Raw genomic sequence first — 18,246 nt, 5'->3', positions numbered from 1 at the left:
TAAAAAAAAAAAATAATTAGTGTTTCTCTCCATCTATCCTAATCTGAGATGAATACAATCACTCAGCTATTTCTAGTAAGCGGTGAAAAATATCCCATAAAATTAAAATCAAGATGCAGATAAGCTTCACAAATAACATGACTATAAAAGAAAAGAGAAGGGCATTTTGGTAAAAGCAGAAAAAGTTTTTTCTAACGTTATATGGCCCAAACCCAATCGGACCCCGCCCATATCCATCTTTTCAAAAATTCGGATCTTTCTTCTGAAAATCAACCAGAAATATTCAGAATCGCCGCTTCATCACTAATAATAAACTCACTGCTAAATACCCCTCCTTTTTCCCTGCCCATTTTTCTCTCCCCAAATCTCCGTGAAATCCTTACATCTCTTCTCTCATTCTTCTTCACGTTTTTCTATGCACTGACTAGGGCTTTTTCATCGCTGTGTGAGAAATCACGCTGACTGTTTTTTTTTTTTTTTGAAATCCTCCTCCTCATTCGACGACGGTGTGGTTATCGGAGACTGTGCGTTGGGAGAAATGGAGGAAGATATGGAGGATATGATTGAGTATACGTTTACGGCGGTGGAGATTGATCTCGATTACGAGTTTGATGCGCCGAAATACTTTGATTTTAGCTCTGGGGAGTCGTTCCCTGTCAGGAGTTTAAGTGAGAGTTGGTTTGACTCTGCCGAAAGTTATCCGGACTCTCGTAAGTCTGGTTTTTTTTTTTTTCCTCCCTGCAGTTTGTTTACTGGATGATTTTTTATTTTGGCTGACTTTTGGTGATTTTTTTTTTTGAGTTATTTGAACCTGTAGTGCTGTTTTCCTGCAATTTATAGCTATATTTCTTAGCCTTTTTAATGTTCTCTATCTGCATTTTGTTTTGCTGGATGTTTATTTTTTGCTGAATTTTGGTGTTTTTTTTTGATTTATCAGAACTTGTATTGCTATTTTCCTGCAATTTCTTATAGCTATATTTCTTAGCATTTTTTGTGTTCTCTATCTGCTTTTTCCCTACATTTGTTTTACTGGATGTTTATTTTTGGCTGAATTTTGGTGTTTTTTTTCATTTAGTTGAACTAGTATTGCTATTTTCCTGCAATTTATAGCGATATTTCTCAGCGTTTTTGTGTTCTATCTGTTTTTTTTTTTCTCTGCATTTTGTTTTACTAGAGTTTGTTTTTTTTGCTGAATTTTGGTGTTTTTTTTAATTTATTAGTAGAACTTTTATTAAATTTGCCTGCAATTTCTAGCTATATTTGTTAAGTTACTAGTACTAGAACTATTTGATTAGACCTTTCATTTTTTCGTATTCTCTGCATTTTTGTGAAGAAGCTGTTAACTTGACTGTCACGATGATGCAAAGGCAGTATTTCTCACGCTATATATTTTTTATTTCAGCTTTTTTTCCTAACAGATTTTTAGGTTTTGCTGTTCATCTGTTCTTTGAAGGGGAGCCTTGGCGTGATTGGTAAAGTTGATGCCGTGTGACCAGGTCACGAGTTCGAGCCGTGGAATCAGCCTCTTGCAGAAATGCAGGGTAAGGCTGTGTACAATAGATCCTTGTGGTCCGTCTCTTTTCCAGACCTGTAGAGCGAGAGCTTAGTGCATCGGGCTGTCTTACTGTTCATCTGTTCCTTTTATAAATATATTTAATTTTCTAAACAACGATGGTAAATTTCAAAGTATCCTGTGGAAGTTTTGCCAATTTCTAAATGATTTCTCACCTCTTTTATTTTCATTTTTTTGGACAAATTTCATTTAGAACTATGCATTTGCTATGAGAGCTACGTTCTATTTAAAAGAGCTGGAAAATTTTCCTTGATCTATGCATTTTATGACACTCTTTTTCTTTTGTGGCTGTTCTTTGTTTTGATTTAGTAAATGATCTTCTTAACTTGCCTTGGGTAAAATGCCATTCTAGTAAAAATATAATTTGGATTGTTCACCCCACTTGTTTATGGAACACTATGACTGATAATGCTTTTGTTCTCTGTTGTTCAAGCTTTTGTAACTAGGTTAATTTCCAAGGAGTCCGGTTTGCTGGAAAACATTAATATATCTCCGAAATCCAAAATTGAGAACATGAGTTTGTCAGATAGTGATTCTGATATTGAGGTCGAGCAAGAGGTTCCTGCTGTACTACAAGGTGTTTATTGTGCCTCTTTGAAAGTTATACCTCTCATTTTTTACTTGAATTTTTTGTGCTTTGCTGTTATATGGAAAATGTTTTATGTTCCTTTCATTGGCATTGAGCATTTACTTTTAGAAGTTCACAATCAATTTGAATCTTTCATATTTTTGAATGTGGAAGTATTCTGTTGACTGAAAATTTACTGTGATTGTGACTCTTGATATAATAGAAGGAAAAGCTTTTAAGATTCTAAAGGGAAAATTTGGTTCCGTAACCTAGTTGTTTACTTTAATTATAAGGAGTCTTTGATGATTCTCCACAACTTTCTAGTACTGATGTTGATACTAGTAATTATTTCCTCCTTTAGGCCCATGGTATATGACCCACTTGCTTTCTGGATGTTACGAAAGGATGTATGTCTCAATAATGGTAAAATTGCATAACTGATAAGGCTCTAAACAATAATTTTCTTGTACTAAATAAGATCCAAACAAACGTGGATAGTACCTCAAGCTGAACTTAATTGGTCTTCCCGTAATTATGCCTTTGTCATCAGTTCTATTTACTGATTTCCTATACCCAAAGCGACTTGCTGATGTAAATCCCTCAACCTTTTTTATTTTGTTTGTGCATAATCAACTAGGTTACAAGAAAGTTGAAAAGCACGATTCATTGGCATACACGTGCATGTTAAGAGGGGCACTCCTATCTTAATAGCATATAATGAATACTGCTGCCTTTATCTTTATGCTTACACGCACTAAAAAAGAGGTCTCATTCTGATCTTATTTTACAGAAGGCGAGGGCAACAATGCAGGAATTGCTGCTCACGTAGAAATTAGCAATGCCGAGAAACTTTTAAATCAACTAAGACAGCAGCTACCTTCAGGTGCTTATAATTTCTACTTTGAAAATTGTAAATTTCTGAATTTTAGTGTTTGTTTTAAAGAAATATCTCCGAAATGATTGATATTCTACTCGTAAAATTGAGAATGTGATTTTGTCCTTTGTGACTCAAGTTTGTCGCGTGCGTGATAATTTTGATATTTGTGAATGGGCATTGCTGATGTTACAGCAGTTTTGCCATGCAACCATGTTAACACTAGGTCTGGTGGTGTCTTTTAACTCTTATAGGTTATAGGTACACATTTTTATTTGATACTGCTAATTGGCAGGGCTGACTTTCTATGATCACATTGCTAAAGGTGCCACAAGAGGTAAAACCAGGTGCTTGGTGAAGCCATCTTGTCCTAGGAGCTCAACCCTCATGAAACCAACTGCAAGTCACCTAGCCAAACAAAGTCTACCTCGTCCAACTGGTGAATCGAGGTTGGTACTAGCATGATTGTATCTTTTTCTTGATGCATGCATCATCTTGAAATTCCTGATTTCTTAGCATTCTCTGTTTAAGTGCAGACCAAATTTTTTTGGTGTTTCTCTGCTGATTTATAAAAATTTTCCAAGAGTGAGGATGTGCCAGTCTGTAAATAGTGGGACATCTTCTAAATGTGTTTTGTTGTTTTTCATATTCCACCTTTTCGTGAATGGCAAGCAACTTTGCATGTAATTTGTTGGGAATGACCTTGTTTGATTATACAGCAGCTGCTCATCGCATGTTTTACAGGTTTGTGGTCTCTTTGAACACCTTTCCTTTGTATGTTAGGTTGCCCACATTTTTGGTTGAGAAAAATGGAACAATTTCAACTGTGATTGAGACTCAAGCTGCCAAGAGACAAAAACTTGAGAGTGGTCATCTAAGGAAGGTATTATTTGTACTTTGTGCCCCATGGATTTTGCTTCTTCTCCTCTACGTTATGCCATACTAATAATGAGTTTGTTACTATTAGTTTCCGCTTCCACTATGTCGTTTCTTTTTACATTACCAGAATCAACTTTATGAATTTGTGGAGTTAATCTACTGCAGATTAATTGAATAAAATTTAGAGGTTAAGAATTTACATGGGGGGAAGATAACATGTTGGAATTCTAACATTTCTAAGTATTGGAAATGAACTAAAACAATTCTACCCCCAAGGTTTTCATTCGCTTTGGAAGGAAAATATGACCCTCGCCAAAAACGTAAATTTAAACATTACTTGGTCGTCACATCTAATCACTTGACCAAGGTTCTTTTCCAGCTGTATAATCTCGACAATGACGCAAATGATTCATCTCTTCCTTCTAGTGCTCAAGTTTTGTTTCCTTGTCTACGAACTTTTGGCATCTCTGTGATGTTAGTTTGCTCAATTTTTCATGAAAAATATCTTTTTTTGCATTGCAGGTTGACGAAGCGAAGCCTGTATTTAGTTTTGTTCACAAGGAACCTAAGCGAGTAAGTGTTAGCTCTCTATCTATTATCTATTTATTCAAAAAAAGTTGGGAGTCTTTCTCCCCGTAAAGTTGAAGACTTTAAGTGGATATCTGTTTTCATTGTTTCGCTCATGTCTGTCCTTTATATTTTCCTCTTACCTTTGATATCTTTTGTTCAGTTGACCTTCTCTATGCCCTTGTACAAAAAATGGATGGGATCTTGCTTCTACTGTTACATTTGATCATGTCGTTTCTTTTATATTTTCCCTGTACCTTTTTTTTTGTTGATTTGAGTAATTCAAAGTGCGAGCTCCCATATTTCTTACTTAAAAGGTGTAACTAGCATCTTTTGCCGTAGTATTCAGCCGTTGGCCAGGTCCACTATTATTAAGTGGCTGAACAATGTCTTTAGTACAAAGTTATGTGTAATTCCTAGTCTCTTCCTCTCTGGAGCTCTGGGTTTATTATCCTTAACCATGTACAACTTTTGGTGATGACTGGATTTTCTGCTGGAGCTCAGACACATTTTGTAAACAATCTTGCAGGATGGAAAAGTTGATCGCAACAACACATTGGCTAAAACCAGGATTACTATTCCTAGGGAGCCTGATCTTCAAACAACTCATAGAGCACTTAGAGCAAGGTCGACCTCATTAACTAGTTTCAGTTTATCTTATCCTGTTTGAGGTCCGTTATCAACATTTTATCATGATATTTCAATTTCAGGCCAAAAGGCAGTGAACAAGCAGAAAATATGCCGCCCACAACTATACGTAGATTCAAAGCTCTTCCACTAAATAGAAAGGTTAGTAAGTGTAGTTTCTTTGAGGCAATCTCATCTGCATGTTATTGACAACTGTCAATCTCACAGATCTTTGAAGGCCCGTCTTTGCCTCCAAAAAGAAGCAATCCACAACTTCCGCAGTTTCAAGTAAGGATTCAGACTGGCGTCTTTGCTTCTTATTCCTGTTCTAAGATTACCAGCCCCATTCATATCATAGTGTCTGGCCTATGCTATCAGAACTTGTCACATATGTTCCATGAAATTGCACTTATTACATTGCTTGTAATCATATTTTTGCAAACAAGTGAATTGAAGTTTCTACCTTTACGCTTTGGTTTTCAGGAATTTCACTTGAAGACGTCAGAGAGAGCTGTGCAACATCGGTCAGCCGTTTCAACTTTTGCTGCCAATTCTTCTTCTACCAATGACAAGGTTACATATTGGTTCTCACCACGAGGAGTTTGTGCTTATGCACAAACACTCTACTCGATTTAGTTTAAAGGCTGATCCAGTGAAATTTGAAAATAAATAGTAGCAACAACATCACAGATTTGGAAACTTGTAATTTTTCCCTATTTGGTGGCTTCTTCCAATGTGGTTTTTTTCCAGTCTAAAAAATTACATAAATTGCACTTTTGCACCATTTTTTGGAGTCTATCTGAATCTGAATTCGAATTTGATTATTTTATTGGTGTTGATAAAATTAGGAGTGTTCATAAAGAAATTCGGTCTATATTCCATGTTCAAATCGTTTCCATTATTATCATTGATTGATAAAATATCTTGTTGCAGGTGTTGCCGAAAGCGAGTACTAATTCAACCATGGAATGTGGAAATAGAGAATTCAGAAGGTGAATCTTGATATCCTTGTGTGTGCTGAGTAGCAGCCTTTCTTTGTTGACATAACACTATGTGTTCTTCTTATTACATTTTAACTTATTTTTCTTTTCAGTTCAAAAGATTGGTTAACAATGCTTATAAATATAAATTACTTTATGGTTGTGGGTGACTAAGAAACGGGAACTTTTGTATATCAGAGTCAATCATGTAGAGGCTCCAAAGCAAGAAGAATCTGTGTCCACCTACCACTTCAAAGCTCTCCCTCTTAATAAAAAGGTACATTAGGAAAAATTGGGAAAGATTTTATATATGGAGTTCTGGAAACTGAACTACTATTCGTTTTATATAGATCCTATCTAGTAAAGGAGACATTGGAGTTTTCCGGAACACCAAGAAGGAAACCACAGTGCCAATGGTAATCCAGACATGTGTTAACTTTTCAGTTGTTATTGTTATCTTTGAAATTCTAATAATGACACATGAATTGCTTTGCCTCTTCCCACAGGAGTTCAATTTTCATACTGTAAAGAGGATTCAACATAATCCACCAATTGATTTGTTTAATAAGGTTGTTTTTTTTTCATCTTTACGTTGATGTGTTCCTAGTTTCTGATGTTTTATATACTATCCTTTGTCTTGAGCCCGGGGGTCTATTGGAAACAACCTCTCTACCCTCCCCTCCCCAGACCCCACGATGTGGGAATCTACTCAGTTTGTTGTTGTTGTTGTTGTTCTATCGGAAACAACCTCTCTACCCTCCCCTCCCCAGACCCCACGATGTGGGAATCTACTCAGTTTGTTGTTGTTGTTGTTGTTGTTGTATGTTGATGTGTTCCTATGGTGTACATTGTTTGGTGGTGTTTCATTTTGGAAACAATATTGCCTCTATTACTATAAGTTTTTCTATTCTTGTGTTGTAGCTTATCAAAAAGTTGTAAATCTTTCTTGGTTTTTTTATCAGCTGTCTCTTGCATCCGAGCCCCAACCAGCTGGCGGAGTGCAGTTGAAAGCACAAAGACCATCCTGTCATCTGTCAAAGGTTCCATTTATTTCTTCATTTCTTTTTCTGATCTTATTTAGTTAAACATTGTCTGGATTTTTGATTTTGTCCGGATTTTTGGTACAAGGGCTCTAAAGAAAATAGATGGGCTTATTTCCAACAAAACCATGAGGTAGGCACTATTTATTCCGTGGTTGCTAGCTTTTTCCATCTCCATTTATGTTTTTAATAGGCTTTTCAAGCCAGCAATATTTCAGCATTACAATTAGGATGAACTTTAATCAGCTTATAAAATTCTTCTTTTAAGATAGTACACACGGAGACAGGAAAACTAGCCGATCACAAAAGCAAAGCCAATTTAGTTCGGTAGTGATGTGGATAACTGAAGTTTGTCAAGTCTTCAACACCATCAACAGGTACAAGTTTTGCTTTCTTTTTTCTTTTTCTTGATAATCGAAAAATCTCCGAGGGTCAAGGCTGCATGATTCCAAATTTGGTGGATAATGGGTCGACCCTCTACCCTTCTCCACTCAAATATTAGGCTTTTGTCTGCGGCAGGGTTTGAACACGTAACATGCATCTAATCCACAGATCACATGCTGCGTTCTTATCACTTGACCAAAGCCTTGGGGGAGTTTTGCTTTTTCTTCTTGTATGACCCAACTCATCCCATTAACATTTGAATTCTTGTAGGATTTGGGCTTTTTTGGGACAAAATGCAGCACATTTCTGGATGTCAATGAACCCTTTTTTACGCGACTCACAAGACAGACTGAGACACATAACAATTGTCTGAAATTGTCAATTGTATTCGAATATATAGAAGCCTTATAACTTTATGTAAAAATCAATTTCTACAGATGTAAACCACATCAGATATGAACAACAGTGTTAATCAACATGTCATCATGTGAATAAAATAGAGCAAGTCTATGTTTAGTGGGAGCTGTTCAGTTTTGTTCTTTAATCTGCTTTGACTTTGCTTTATGTTATTTCCAAGAGGAAAGTATTGATCTAGCATTTGAATTTTTCATGCTAAAGCAATTTGTATGAGCTCTCAAAGGACATTTATACTTGATGATGTTGTTGGATCAGGTTACTCGAAGTTGTCCCCGATTCTTGATGTCGGGAAAGAAAATTCTTGAGAGATCAAGTGAATTATCTGTCAGACGTGAAAAACTAACAAAATTTAATCAAATCCTCTAGTTTGGCTAATGTCTTAGTTCACACTGGAATTACATTCTGATTATAAAGGCTAGAGAGTAGGGAAGGGCGGCTTTAGACCTTGAAGAAACATTTTTTTGCTCTTTTCTGGTAGAGACTTTGTTCCTCTTGCTTGCCTTCAGGACTAATTGCTCGATTATATAGTGCTGCCAACTTCCATATTAAGCATTTATGCAGCGTGATTGTTGATTTACAATCATTTCTCCTCATCAGAACCACCATCTTTGTCTCCTGAGTTATGTTTCCCCATTGATGTGACAAACGAAAGAGGTGAATGTTTTGTCCAACGCTTCATTAAAGGCTTCTTATCCTTGCTGTATCTTTTCTTTGTTATGGCAATGGCAAGATCATTGGGAAACAAGGTTTTCCAAACAAAAGCATGCAGAAGGGTTGAGACGAATAATATGCAGACCATTGTTGTTGACATGAACGAAAGGGCCAAAGCCAGAGCCTTGGTTATGAAAGAAGGAACCTCCTCTGCATACTTTATGGTTGCTATTGAAACTGTTGTCATCGGAAAAGTATATGACCACCATGCAACTGAAAATCTGCAGATAGTGTCGAGATATTAGTTAAATATGAAGGCAAAGAAGAGCTTTTCTCAAAATTTTGCAACTCTGTTGTGCTGTTCTACCTGAAACCTGTGAAGAAGTTGGGACGTACAACCAATGATAAGTAGAGAAATAATGAAATGAAGTAGCAGGTCCTTGCCAAGCCATCAAAGTCATCATATATAGCACCCCAAGCAAGGCTGGCTGCAGCTGGAGTTGCAATGAACATGGAATAAACGGGATGCAGTTCCTTAGGCAGCGCTTCACTCGTTGGCAACCTTTGATATAATGTGACAAACACCACAAGATAATGTGCAAAGCCAATTGACCACAAGAACTTTCCTGGCTCCTTCCATCCAACTTTGGCAGCCAAAATGGCTCCCACAAAATTTCCTATTACAGAGAGGTGAGATGATGGGTTGGCAACTTTACAGAGACGTCTTTTCCCTCCCGAAAGCCATTGGCCATAGATTTTGAGATTGAGGAAGAAGATTGGGGCCATGAAGACACACCAGATTGCAGGATGAAGCATGCCCGGTACTGTTTTAGGCGGTGCACCTATGGCTAAAAACATGCAGACAATCCATGGAGCACAAAAGAAGTTGACCCTCACCGGGTGAAAGTATTCTCTCTTTATAGCTTCAAAGTAAAGTGCACATTTGAACATGTAGGTTATGAAGACCGCAACCAGAACCCCCACGGCTAACAGCCAAATCGCAAAGTTAATGAACAGTGGAACATGGAGGAATTTGGTGACAGGACTCAGAGCAAGAGAGCGCCAAAGGATGGCTTGACTACTAAGGCCTAGGCAGATACCAAAGCAACCAATTGGGAACCTGAGTAGAAAAGGCCATTTTTCATCTTTTGGAAGAAGAATGTCCTCAGAATCCTGCAGAAAGAAAATTCTAAGACTAAATCACTGTTGAGTTTTTAACTTCTATGAACTGACAGTGCCAAAGAATTTTACGCCTATCAGTACCTACATGCAATTGTCCATAAAAAGTATTCTCTCCATTTCTATTTATGTGAACTTCTTTGACTGAGCACGCAGTTTAAAATAGAGTGGAAGGCTTTTGAAACTTATGTTCTTAAACATGTCATAACACTTGTATGACAATAAAAACTTCTCATGAAGCGTAAAATGAGAAGTTCAAATTAAATTGTTTTCAAATTTAGGTCTTTCTTTTAAATGAACTAAAAAGGAAACAGGTTAACATAAATTGAGACGATAACAGGTTAAAATACGCGGATTGTGTAAAAATTAACAGTTTTATGCATATATCATTGAATTTTTGGAATGAAAAGTTGATACTGATAATTACCTTGACTTGATCAAGTTCAGGTCCTCTAAGGGCATCAAAGTATCTTCCAGCAGGGACACTTTTCTTGACACGATCATCAAGTTCTCCTTTAGCATTACTGTTCTGAATATCGATTCCACTTTCCTTTCTAAGTGGTAGCTTTGATGATTGCCTAGCAAGAGTAGATTTAGTCCTGAACATGTTGAAATCCCCTTTGTTTTTTGCTTCAAGACCAGTTGTTCCATTGACACTAAATCCTCCGAAACTCTTGCCACTTCTTCCAAGTACTTTTCTATCGTTCTTATCTTTAGATGTCTCACCGTTGAGCACAGAGAACCCCGTCTCTAGTGAAACTTGCCTGCTGAATTTCCTAGGAGGCCTTTTCATTTCTCTATTTTTCGTAGGCCTGTTGAATCGCGTGTCTGCTTTATCCGCCATATTAGTAGTGTTGTTGCTGTTTTCTTCCTTGTCTTCTTCCTCTTCATGCAAGACTTCATGGATATCAACAAGATGGTTTCCTACCGAATTCGATCCTACATTCATTTTGCTCCCTTCTGTAGTTAGCGATATGTGGATGAAATATAACAAGTTCTTTCTTTACGTGCATTTTTGTTGTTTGTCAAACATGGGATGGATCACGAGAACTGTGATAAAAAGAACTTGTGTTGGTGGTGGTTGTCAAGTTTGATGATTAAGGTGTTGATTGTAGCTAGTTCTTTGATGGGATTTCTCGTGAGGAAGACTTCAACATAAACAATTTGTGGTGTTTAGAGTAACAAGTCCATTATATTGAGGTATTCAATTTGACAATGTTTCTCATTTTCTGGTTTGTGAAAAAAAAAAAAGTGATGCTTTGTGTTTGAGAGGCACAGTTTCACGGGTCTAAAGTCCAAAAGAAAGTTAAGTGTAATAAGAAAGTGGCATTGGTGATTGGTTATGGACTTACCTCATAACTAGGGTGGACAGAGACACTGGCCATAATAATGTGGGTTCAAATGGTAGTTGAATCTTGGTTATGACCACCAAGAGTCATAGTCTAGTTGTATCAATCAGAACTTTTCACACTATATGATTTAGACAGAGACGGATTTAAGATTTGAAGTTTATGAGTTTCGACAACTATTTCAAGTCAATATATAATAATAACTGTGTAGATTTCTTAATACATATATAGAGTTTGAACAAAAATTACTGAATTCACGTGAACTCATAAACTACACACTAAAACCGTTTCTGTAGTTAGATACATGGTGGAGCCAAAAGTTGTAATAGGTGAATTCAAAAAAATGCAAGAATGCTAGACTTAGGGCTTTCTAACTTGTCTTGTAAGCAATCTAACACAATTCTTGTAGGATTTTTTTTCCTTTTTTTAAATGGTAATCAGATTCAGGAATTCAATTGAAACCCCTAGACTCCGAACCATGCTGTTCCGATCCTATTTTAGAAACTTCTAGTGTCATTCTTCCCCCGATCGCGGTCCCATATATATAATAAATAAATTGAAACAAAACATCTTGGTTACACAAATATCACATGACCTTTGGCATTTTGAATAGTTCATCATGGTCCATTCAATGCTTGGCTAATACTGGGCCAGGAACCAAACTAGCCTCATGGTTTGAGTGGCAAGATTTCACTTGCAAGTCCTTATTCAACATAGAACAAATAAAATTAACTTCTTCTTTTCTTTTTTTTTATAAAGCATAGAACTAATAAATCTTACTAGTGGGAAGATTTGTATAACTTTCGAACTTCAACATACTGCTTGAAGTTCGACAGAAATTCGACTTATATAAGTTATAAATTTCAAGGCGTTCTCCTGAAGTTTCACTTGCATGACTTTGATCTTCAAAAAACTTTTGGGCGATTATTTTTCAAATGTTTTTCCTAGAAGTGCTTATTTTCAACTACCTTGAAAATAATGGATATATTCGAATTATATTAGCAGCCTACAAATGAACTTTCAGCTCTAGTGAAATTCCAAAATAGTGACTATCTTTCAATTATGGCTATTTGTAGATTTTGCCCAACATATTCTAGTGATATGGGCCTTTCAGACAATCCATAAACGTTACTATAAATAACATAAATACAAACCCTTTTCGAAGTAATTACACTTCTTAAATTACTTTATTCTCTCTCCCCTATTAATATACATATAACATAGCCGACATATACATAGCATTCTGTGTATATGTTGGAATTTTTGTAATATGTTCAGGGAGTTGAGATTTTTTGTAATATTGAACTAAAAATTACACAAATACACAACTTATGTTTCCAATATTACAAAAAATCTCAACTCCCTGAACATATTACAAAAATTCCAACATATACACAGAATGCTATGTATATGTCGGCTATGTTATATGTATATTAATAGGGAGAGAGAGTAAAGTGATTAAAAAAGTGGGAGAGAGTGTAATTACTTCCAAAGAGATTGATATTTATGTTATTTATACAATATTTAAAGTATAACAACTAACAAGAAAAGGCATGTTTACTAAATAGTCTATTTTTCAAGTTTTAACCCTTCACTTTTTCTTCTCATATGCGTTTGTGACTAATATTATATAATTATTTAATGATAAGGATAAAACAGAAAAAGAAAATACTTAATTTGTTATATGAACAAATAAAAAAGAAATCTTTTATTAATACAACGATCATGTAAAATGAAATGGGTGAGTACAAAATTTTGCCACGTGGAGGGGTTAGCTAACTCTCTGACTAAAAATTAGGGTTGTGTTCGGTATAAAGGAAAAATATTTTTTCGGAAAATAAATGAGTTTATTTTTTTATTTCATGTGTTTGATACGTAAGTAAATAAATAATTAGTCTAAAAATATTTGTATATAATTTAGACAAACAATACGGATGTGGGAGTGTGGGGTGATGGGGATAGAGCTATGAAGCGTGAGATAAAGATATGATGTGTTGGAAGGACACAATCAATATCTATGAAATGCTAGTTATAAAATCTGTTTTTTCTATTTTCATTAGGCAAGTTATTTTTTTTAGAAACTTTTTTTTTTTTAAAAAGAAAATATTTGAAAATCAGAAAAATGACCACACCTAAATATTTATCAAATTGGCATTGTGAAAACTGTCTATGCATGAGAATGTGACATTCGGCAAGAATAAAATTGGGATCAAATCAAATCATTGTAGAAGTTTACTACAATTCCAATAGCAACATATCAAATTAATTCCATGTAATATTATTTATTATATACTTTGTTATTTTCTCAAGATTTATGTATGTATTTATAATAATGCCGCTATTAGCCGGCTGAACTTCCTAATCTTGGACAATTAACAACCTATAAATAGGTCCTTAGATAAACAACAAATTCAAATCATATATATAATAATAACTTTCAAAAATATTCTACAAATAGTTAATTTTCAAAAAAAAATTCTCAATGGCCTCAACAAGTTTGTTAATTGCACTTTTTGTTTTTGTTGTTGCCATGGTTGCTGGTCCAGCAATGGCAACTGAACATTGGGTTGGTGATGATCAAGGTTGGAAGCTGGACTTTAATTACACAACTTGGGCTGCCACCAAAGAATTTCATGTTGGAGATAAGCTTAGTATGTTCTTTAATTTTATCATAAATAATTTGTCCATTTTTACTTTTTCTTAATAATATTTGGTCATGACTCATGGTCATTCCTATATATATATAGTGGTAATAATAAATGCCTATTACTGTCTTTAATAAATTTTCAATATGTCCCCTTTGAGTAGAGGATGACGATGTTAAGTTATATTTTTAGGCCATGAGTTCAATCGTGTGAAGTTGATTGAACCAAATTTTGTGGTTTTTTTTTTTTTTTTTTTTGCAGTATTCAAGTACAAGAAAGACGCGCACAACGTGTATAAAGCAGATCAAGAAGCCTTCAAAAGTTGCACACCAAGTAGTGATGTTACACCTTTAACTTCTGGAAATGATGTGATTACTCTCACTTCACCAGGGAAAAAATGGTACATTTGTGGAATTGGCAAACATTGCGAAAAGGGAGTGAAACTTGCTATCAATGTTTTGGCAGCTGAATCTGGAGCTCCTTCTCCTTCGCCTTCTTCGCCTAGTGGTCCTGCTTCTTCGTCTGCTTCTTGGATTTCTCCTGATTCCAAGTTCGTTGCTGTGGTTGCTGCTGCATTCGCCATGTTTGTCGTGATCATGACTTGAGGATTAATGAATTAGTTCGCGCTTTTTTGGGTCGTATGGATCTTCTGATGATCATATATCAATTTGTTGTGTTATTTGTTTTCACATTCAATAATTTAGATATTTGAGGCAATCAGGAGTATTATCTGAGGCTCCTGGATGTATGTTATTTCTTTTGCATTACTTGTGTTACCCAACATTTGTTTATGTCCAAGATTCATCAGTGCTATGTGTTAATTAACCATTGTGCAACATTAGAATTGAAACATGTAAGTTTGATTGTTCATCTTATTAATAGCCTTGAAGATTAAATTTGACTCTGTACCAAATAGGTTCTTGTGGCATAATGAACAACAACAATAACAACGCTTCTGTCCTAAATAGGTTGAGGTCGGTTATGTGAATCCCCACTGCGTCATTTAAACTCAAGTAATGTCATCATCGGCATGATGAAATCTCAACTGGTAGATATCACCTATATGGATCTTTTTCTTTCATTTTGTCCCATCTTTAGTTAAGTTTGCGTTGACTCCAAGGATTTGTAGGTCTTTCGAGTCAACTTATTCCTTGTGATTTTAGGTCTATCCTATATCTATTTGACACATCCATTCACTATAGCTTGAGACCAACATACTGATGCATCTATAGGCCGACATGGGACATGACCAAACCATCTCAAGACTCGAGTGTCCTCTCATTTTATTCTCAATACGTTCTACTTGCACCCTTTGATGAATGTGATCATCTTTTCTAATCTTGTATGACCACATCCATTGTAACATTCTCATCCATGCAACAATCATATTATATTCTTGTGGACATATTGAGTACTTTAACGGTCCAACATTCACTGTCATATAATAAGTTCAAGATGTAGAAAGATTTGAGAATATGCTCAATTATCTCAACTTTGATAGGTCTAGCCCTCTATATTAGATGATGAAAAATGACATGCCTTTTTAACTGGAGTATGTGATATTTCTGTTGTGATTCTCTCAATTTATGATAACACGTGAATAAAGAGGACCCCAGAATTATTTTTCATCACCAACATTTATACCTATTTAGGTAATTAAATCACAAGGCCCCCTACCTTTTAGCTCCAACAGGCTGAAGGTGGCTGACATAAATAACATGTCAGAAATGGGATCTTTTCTGCAGTTGCAACATGTTGTTCAAGTGGCCCTGCTAATCAGCTACCTTTGACATTCACTGCTCCTTGTAAGTACAATGATGGTTGGTGGTGATGACTTATAGTGGTGGTTATAATGTAAGGGGCACGTCGATAGTACGTGTCATTTATCGTGGCGATTGGTGATTGTCCTTCCGATAGAGTGGTGGTAGAAATGACTGATTGTGGAGTTGGTTGATGGTGATGCTTGCGTGGTGGCGGTTGATTGTGATTGGTGTTGGTATAGTAATGGATAGTCCAATCGTAATGTACTAAAGTCGTAAATCTAATTTTTCTAGCGAAAAAAATTACAACCAATCGTTGAAAAAAAAAATAGATCTTCGTAAAATGCAAAATATGCTCCCAAAGTGACAAGTAAGTCACACCTCGTCAACTCGCATCATACAATATTCAAGTGACACCACTTAAACAAAGGACATTAGTTGCTAATACTAGGCTAGTGACTAATCAATACAATTGCTTGGTATAGCCATAGTCCACTAATTGTAGAGTTCAATTAAATTCTATGTACTGACAATGTATTAATTTTAACACAATCGGATTAAGTTGACCTATAACATCAGGTGAGTCGATTTTATGTTTAATATGATAACTTGCTATAACGTGTTAACTTAAACAGCTTTGAATTGTCAATATATGCAACTTAAATCCGTAATTGTGTATCAAATTACTAGAAAGATGAATAATGAGTAAGAACACAACTCAATTTTGGGATGTTAATTGAACCAAATTTTATGGTGTGTAAGGCAGATCAAGATGCCTTCAAATACTGCATAGCAAGAAGTTTTGTATCTCGAAGGAGAGCCGTGAAGTAACTGATAAAGTTGTTGCTAAATGACCAAGAGGTTATGGTCTCAAGCCGTGGGAACGGTCTCTAGCAAAAATACAAGACAAGGATGCTTACAATAGATCCTTGTGGTTCGGTCCGGCTCTTCTCTTAACCCCTCACCGGCCGGCCTAGTGCACCGGCTGGCCTTTTTAAGAAGTTTTGCATCTCTGTATTTGATGTGATTACTCTGACAACACCTGGAAAAAGACGTGGAGTAGACAAACACTTGCTAATGAAATGGAACTTCCCATCAATGTTTGGCCTGAAACTGAATTGGAAAATCCCTGCTCCTTCACCTTCTTACTAATATTGTTATTTGAATGGTTGTTGCAATTGCTATGTTTTCCATGGTCACGACTCAAATTAAAGAGGATTATTAGTTTGCGTTTTGTTTTGGGTCAGGGGACGGGTGACCTGAACGTCTAATTTTATTGTTCCTTGATTCAAGGGATGAATTAGCTTTGTTTATTAAGTTTACCAAGATTTCTAATTAAATCACTCTGGAGGGAGGTGATTAGACATGACATGAAGTAGCTTCAGCTTACTGAGGACATGACCCTAGACAGGAAGGTGTGGAGGTCGCAGATTAGGGTAGAAGGCTAGTGTGAGTGTGTGGGCTGTAGTAAGGTGGTAGGAGAGTGCTTGTGTAGTCGGGTTAGTAATCATAGCTCCCTAGTCAGGAGGGTTTGGGCGTGGTGGGTGTCTTTGGTCTGGGAGTGTAGGTTACTACTAGGTGGGTGTCCTCTTTCTTATGTCTTATTGCAATTGTTAGTATTTTGCTTATTTTCGTATTTCTCTGTTATTTATTTTGTATTTTATATTTATTATTTCTTATTTCGTATTTTGTTTATGCCATCCATCCGGTTTCATGTTTCATTACGGCCTTGGTATACTATTCTCTATCCTGAGCTGGGGGTCTACCGGAAACAACCTCTCTACTTCTGCGGAGGTAGTGGTATGGATTGCGTACATCTTACCCTCCCAGACCAGGGGCGGAGCTACCCTTTATATAGGGGTTCATCCGAACCCCCTTCGGCAAAAAATTATAGTATATTTACATGGTTAAAATTATTTTTTATGTATATATAGTTAATGTTGAACCCCCTTCGGTTAGTTTGTTGTTCACTTGTGAACCCCCTTACTGAAAATCTTGGTTCCGCCACTGCTCCACACACCACTTTGTGGGAATACACTGGGACTGTTGTTGTTGTTATTTTTGAGCAAATATTCTAGAATATCATTTTGGCCCCCTTTAAAAAATAAATATAAGCTAAAATAGCTCTTTTACACCCAGTAAGCTCCCATAACCTGAAACTCGACCCGTTTACATTGGAAAACTCAACCTGATTAACTGATTTCCAATCCAGATTATTGGAGCATAGCTAACATTCGTAGAAAACAAATAAAGAATAATCATTGTTAACAAATAAAGAATAAATCATACTATATATAAGTATTAAGAATGTCATCAGGCAAAAAAAAACTTGAGATCTCTCCGTACTCAACTTTGAACTTATGCATCATGTGCAACAAACTACTGCTAAGTTCTCATTTATGTTTGCGTTGTGTGAGTTCTAGCTAGGAAGCGATAAAAAAAGGAGATGACACCGAAGCGGAAGGCTCGTAGACGCTGCCAGTGAAATGACTATTCTAATCTCTTTATGTGTTAAGCATATACCTAGCGTTTCTTTATAGATCTTCGAATTTCTAATTCCATAATAATTGCATCGGAGCTAAAACACATGATTCAGAGGACCCCAAAAGTACTTTTTAACACCATTCATCATCAACATTTATAGTACCAATTTAATACAATCATATGCTATATGGCCCCTATATCAATCTCCAAGTGGATGAAATTAGACATAAATGTGATGTCTGAAATGGGATCTTTTCTAAAATTGCACC

The 18,246-nt window shown here is 35.9% G+C and overlaps 3 protein-coding genes across 9 annotated transcripts; 2 read left to right on the top strand and 1 right to left on the bottom strand.

Annotated features, from left to right (window-relative positions):
• The first annotated feature begins 237 nt into the window (after positions 1–237).
• LOC107866940 (protein TPX2) lies at positions 238–8,022 on the top strand. 7 transcript variants are annotated; one of them, XM_047415258.1, is made up of 18 exons: positions 238–710; positions 2,007–2,150; positions 2,935–3,024; positions 3,341–3,464; positions 3,799–3,898; positions 4,417–4,467; positions 4,991–5,088; positions 5,172–5,250; positions 5,317–5,376; positions 5,572–5,661; positions 6,022–6,080; positions 6,267–6,345; positions 6,419–6,484; positions 6,575–6,637; positions 7,031–7,108; positions 7,207–7,241; positions 7,381–7,485; positions 7,763–8,022. In XM_047415258.1, exons 1-18 carry the CDS (start codon positions 539–541, stop codon positions 7,863–7,865), a joined length of 1,596 nt encoding a protein of 531 aa, XP_047271214.1. In that variant the 5' UTR covers positions 238–538; the 3' UTR covers positions 7,866–8,022. The 7 variants fall into 7 exon arrangements, 5 of the variants coding, with proteins under 5 accessions (XP_047271214.1, XP_047271194.1, XP_016568483.1 ...); XM_047415238.1 differs by having other exon boundaries at positions 239–710; positions 3,311–3,464; XM_016712997.2 differs by having other exon boundaries at positions 239–710; positions 2,932–3,024.
• A 153-nt stretch (positions 8,023–8,175) lies between these two features.
• LOC107866929 (guard cell S-type anion channel SLAC1) lies at positions 8,176–11,127 on the bottom strand. Its single transcript, XM_016712979.2, has 3 exons — positions 10,167–11,127; positions 8,928–9,733; positions 8,176–8,841 (listed from the first exon to the last, which is right to left on the bottom strand). The coding sequence occupies exons 1-3, from the start codon at positions 10,686–10,688 to the stop codon at positions 8,490–8,492; spliced, it is 1,680 nt and encodes a 559-aa protein (XP_016568465.1). The 5' UTR covers positions 10,689–11,127; the 3' UTR covers positions 8,176–8,489.
• A 2,225-nt stretch (positions 11,128–13,352) lies between these two features.
• LOC107852517 (mavicyanin) lies at positions 13,353–14,590 on the top strand. The gene is made up of 2 exons (XM_016697547.2): positions 13,353–13,739; positions 13,995–14,590. Exons 1-2 carry the CDS (start codon positions 13,571–13,573, stop codon positions 14,336–14,338), a joined length of 513 nt encoding a protein of 170 aa, XP_016553033.1. The 5' UTR covers positions 13,353–13,570; the 3' UTR covers positions 14,339–14,590.
• The last annotated feature ends 3,656 nt before the right edge of the window (positions 14,591–18,246 follow it).

Source organism: Capsicum annuum, chromosome 1, assembly GCF_002878395.1.
Source record: "Capsicum annuum cultivar UCD-10X-F1 chromosome 1, UCD10Xv1.1, whole genome shotgun sequence".
Classification (NCBI taxonomy): Eukaryota; Viridiplantae; Streptophyta; class Magnoliopsida; order Solanales; family Solanaceae; genus Capsicum; species Capsicum annuum.
This window is presented reverse-complemented; position numbering and strand designations above follow the sequence as displayed.

Excerpts from the sequence above, each read along its gene's own strand:
- LOC107866940 (XM_016712989.2), top strand. The coding sequence starts at position 539 with ATGGAGGAAGATATGGAGGATATGATTGAGTATACGTTTACGGCGGTG. Across the intron at positions 5,251-5,316 it reads CTCTTCCACTAAATAGAAAG|ATCTTTGAAGGCCCGTCTTT; the intron begins GTTAGTAAGTGT and ends TCAATCTCACAG. Across the intron at positions 7,486-7,762 it reads GTCTTCAACACCATCAACAG|GATTTGGGCTTTTTTGGGAC; the intron begins GTACAAGTTTTG and ends GAATTCTTGTAG.
- LOC107866929 (XM_016712979.2), bottom strand. The coding sequence starts at position 10,688 with ATGAATGTAGGATCGAATTCGGTAGGAAACCATCTTGTTGATATCCAT. Across the intron at positions 9,734-10,166 it reads CTGAACTTGATCAAGTCAAG|GATTCTGAGGACATTCTTCT; the intron begins GTAATTATCAGT and ends TTCTTTCTGCAG. Across the intron at positions 8,842-8,927 it reads AACTTCTTCACAGGTTTCAG|ATTTTCAGTTGCATGGTGGT; the intron begins GTAGAACAGCAC and ends CACTATCTGCAG.
- LOC107852517 (XM_016697547.2), top strand. The coding sequence starts at position 13,571 with ATGGCCTCAACAAGTTTGTTAATTGCACTTTTTGTTTTTGTTGTTGCC. Across the intron at positions 13,740-13,994 it reads TCATGTTGGAGATAAGCTTA|TATTCAAGTACAAGAAAGAC; the intron begins GTATGTTCTTTA and ends TTTTTTTTGCAG.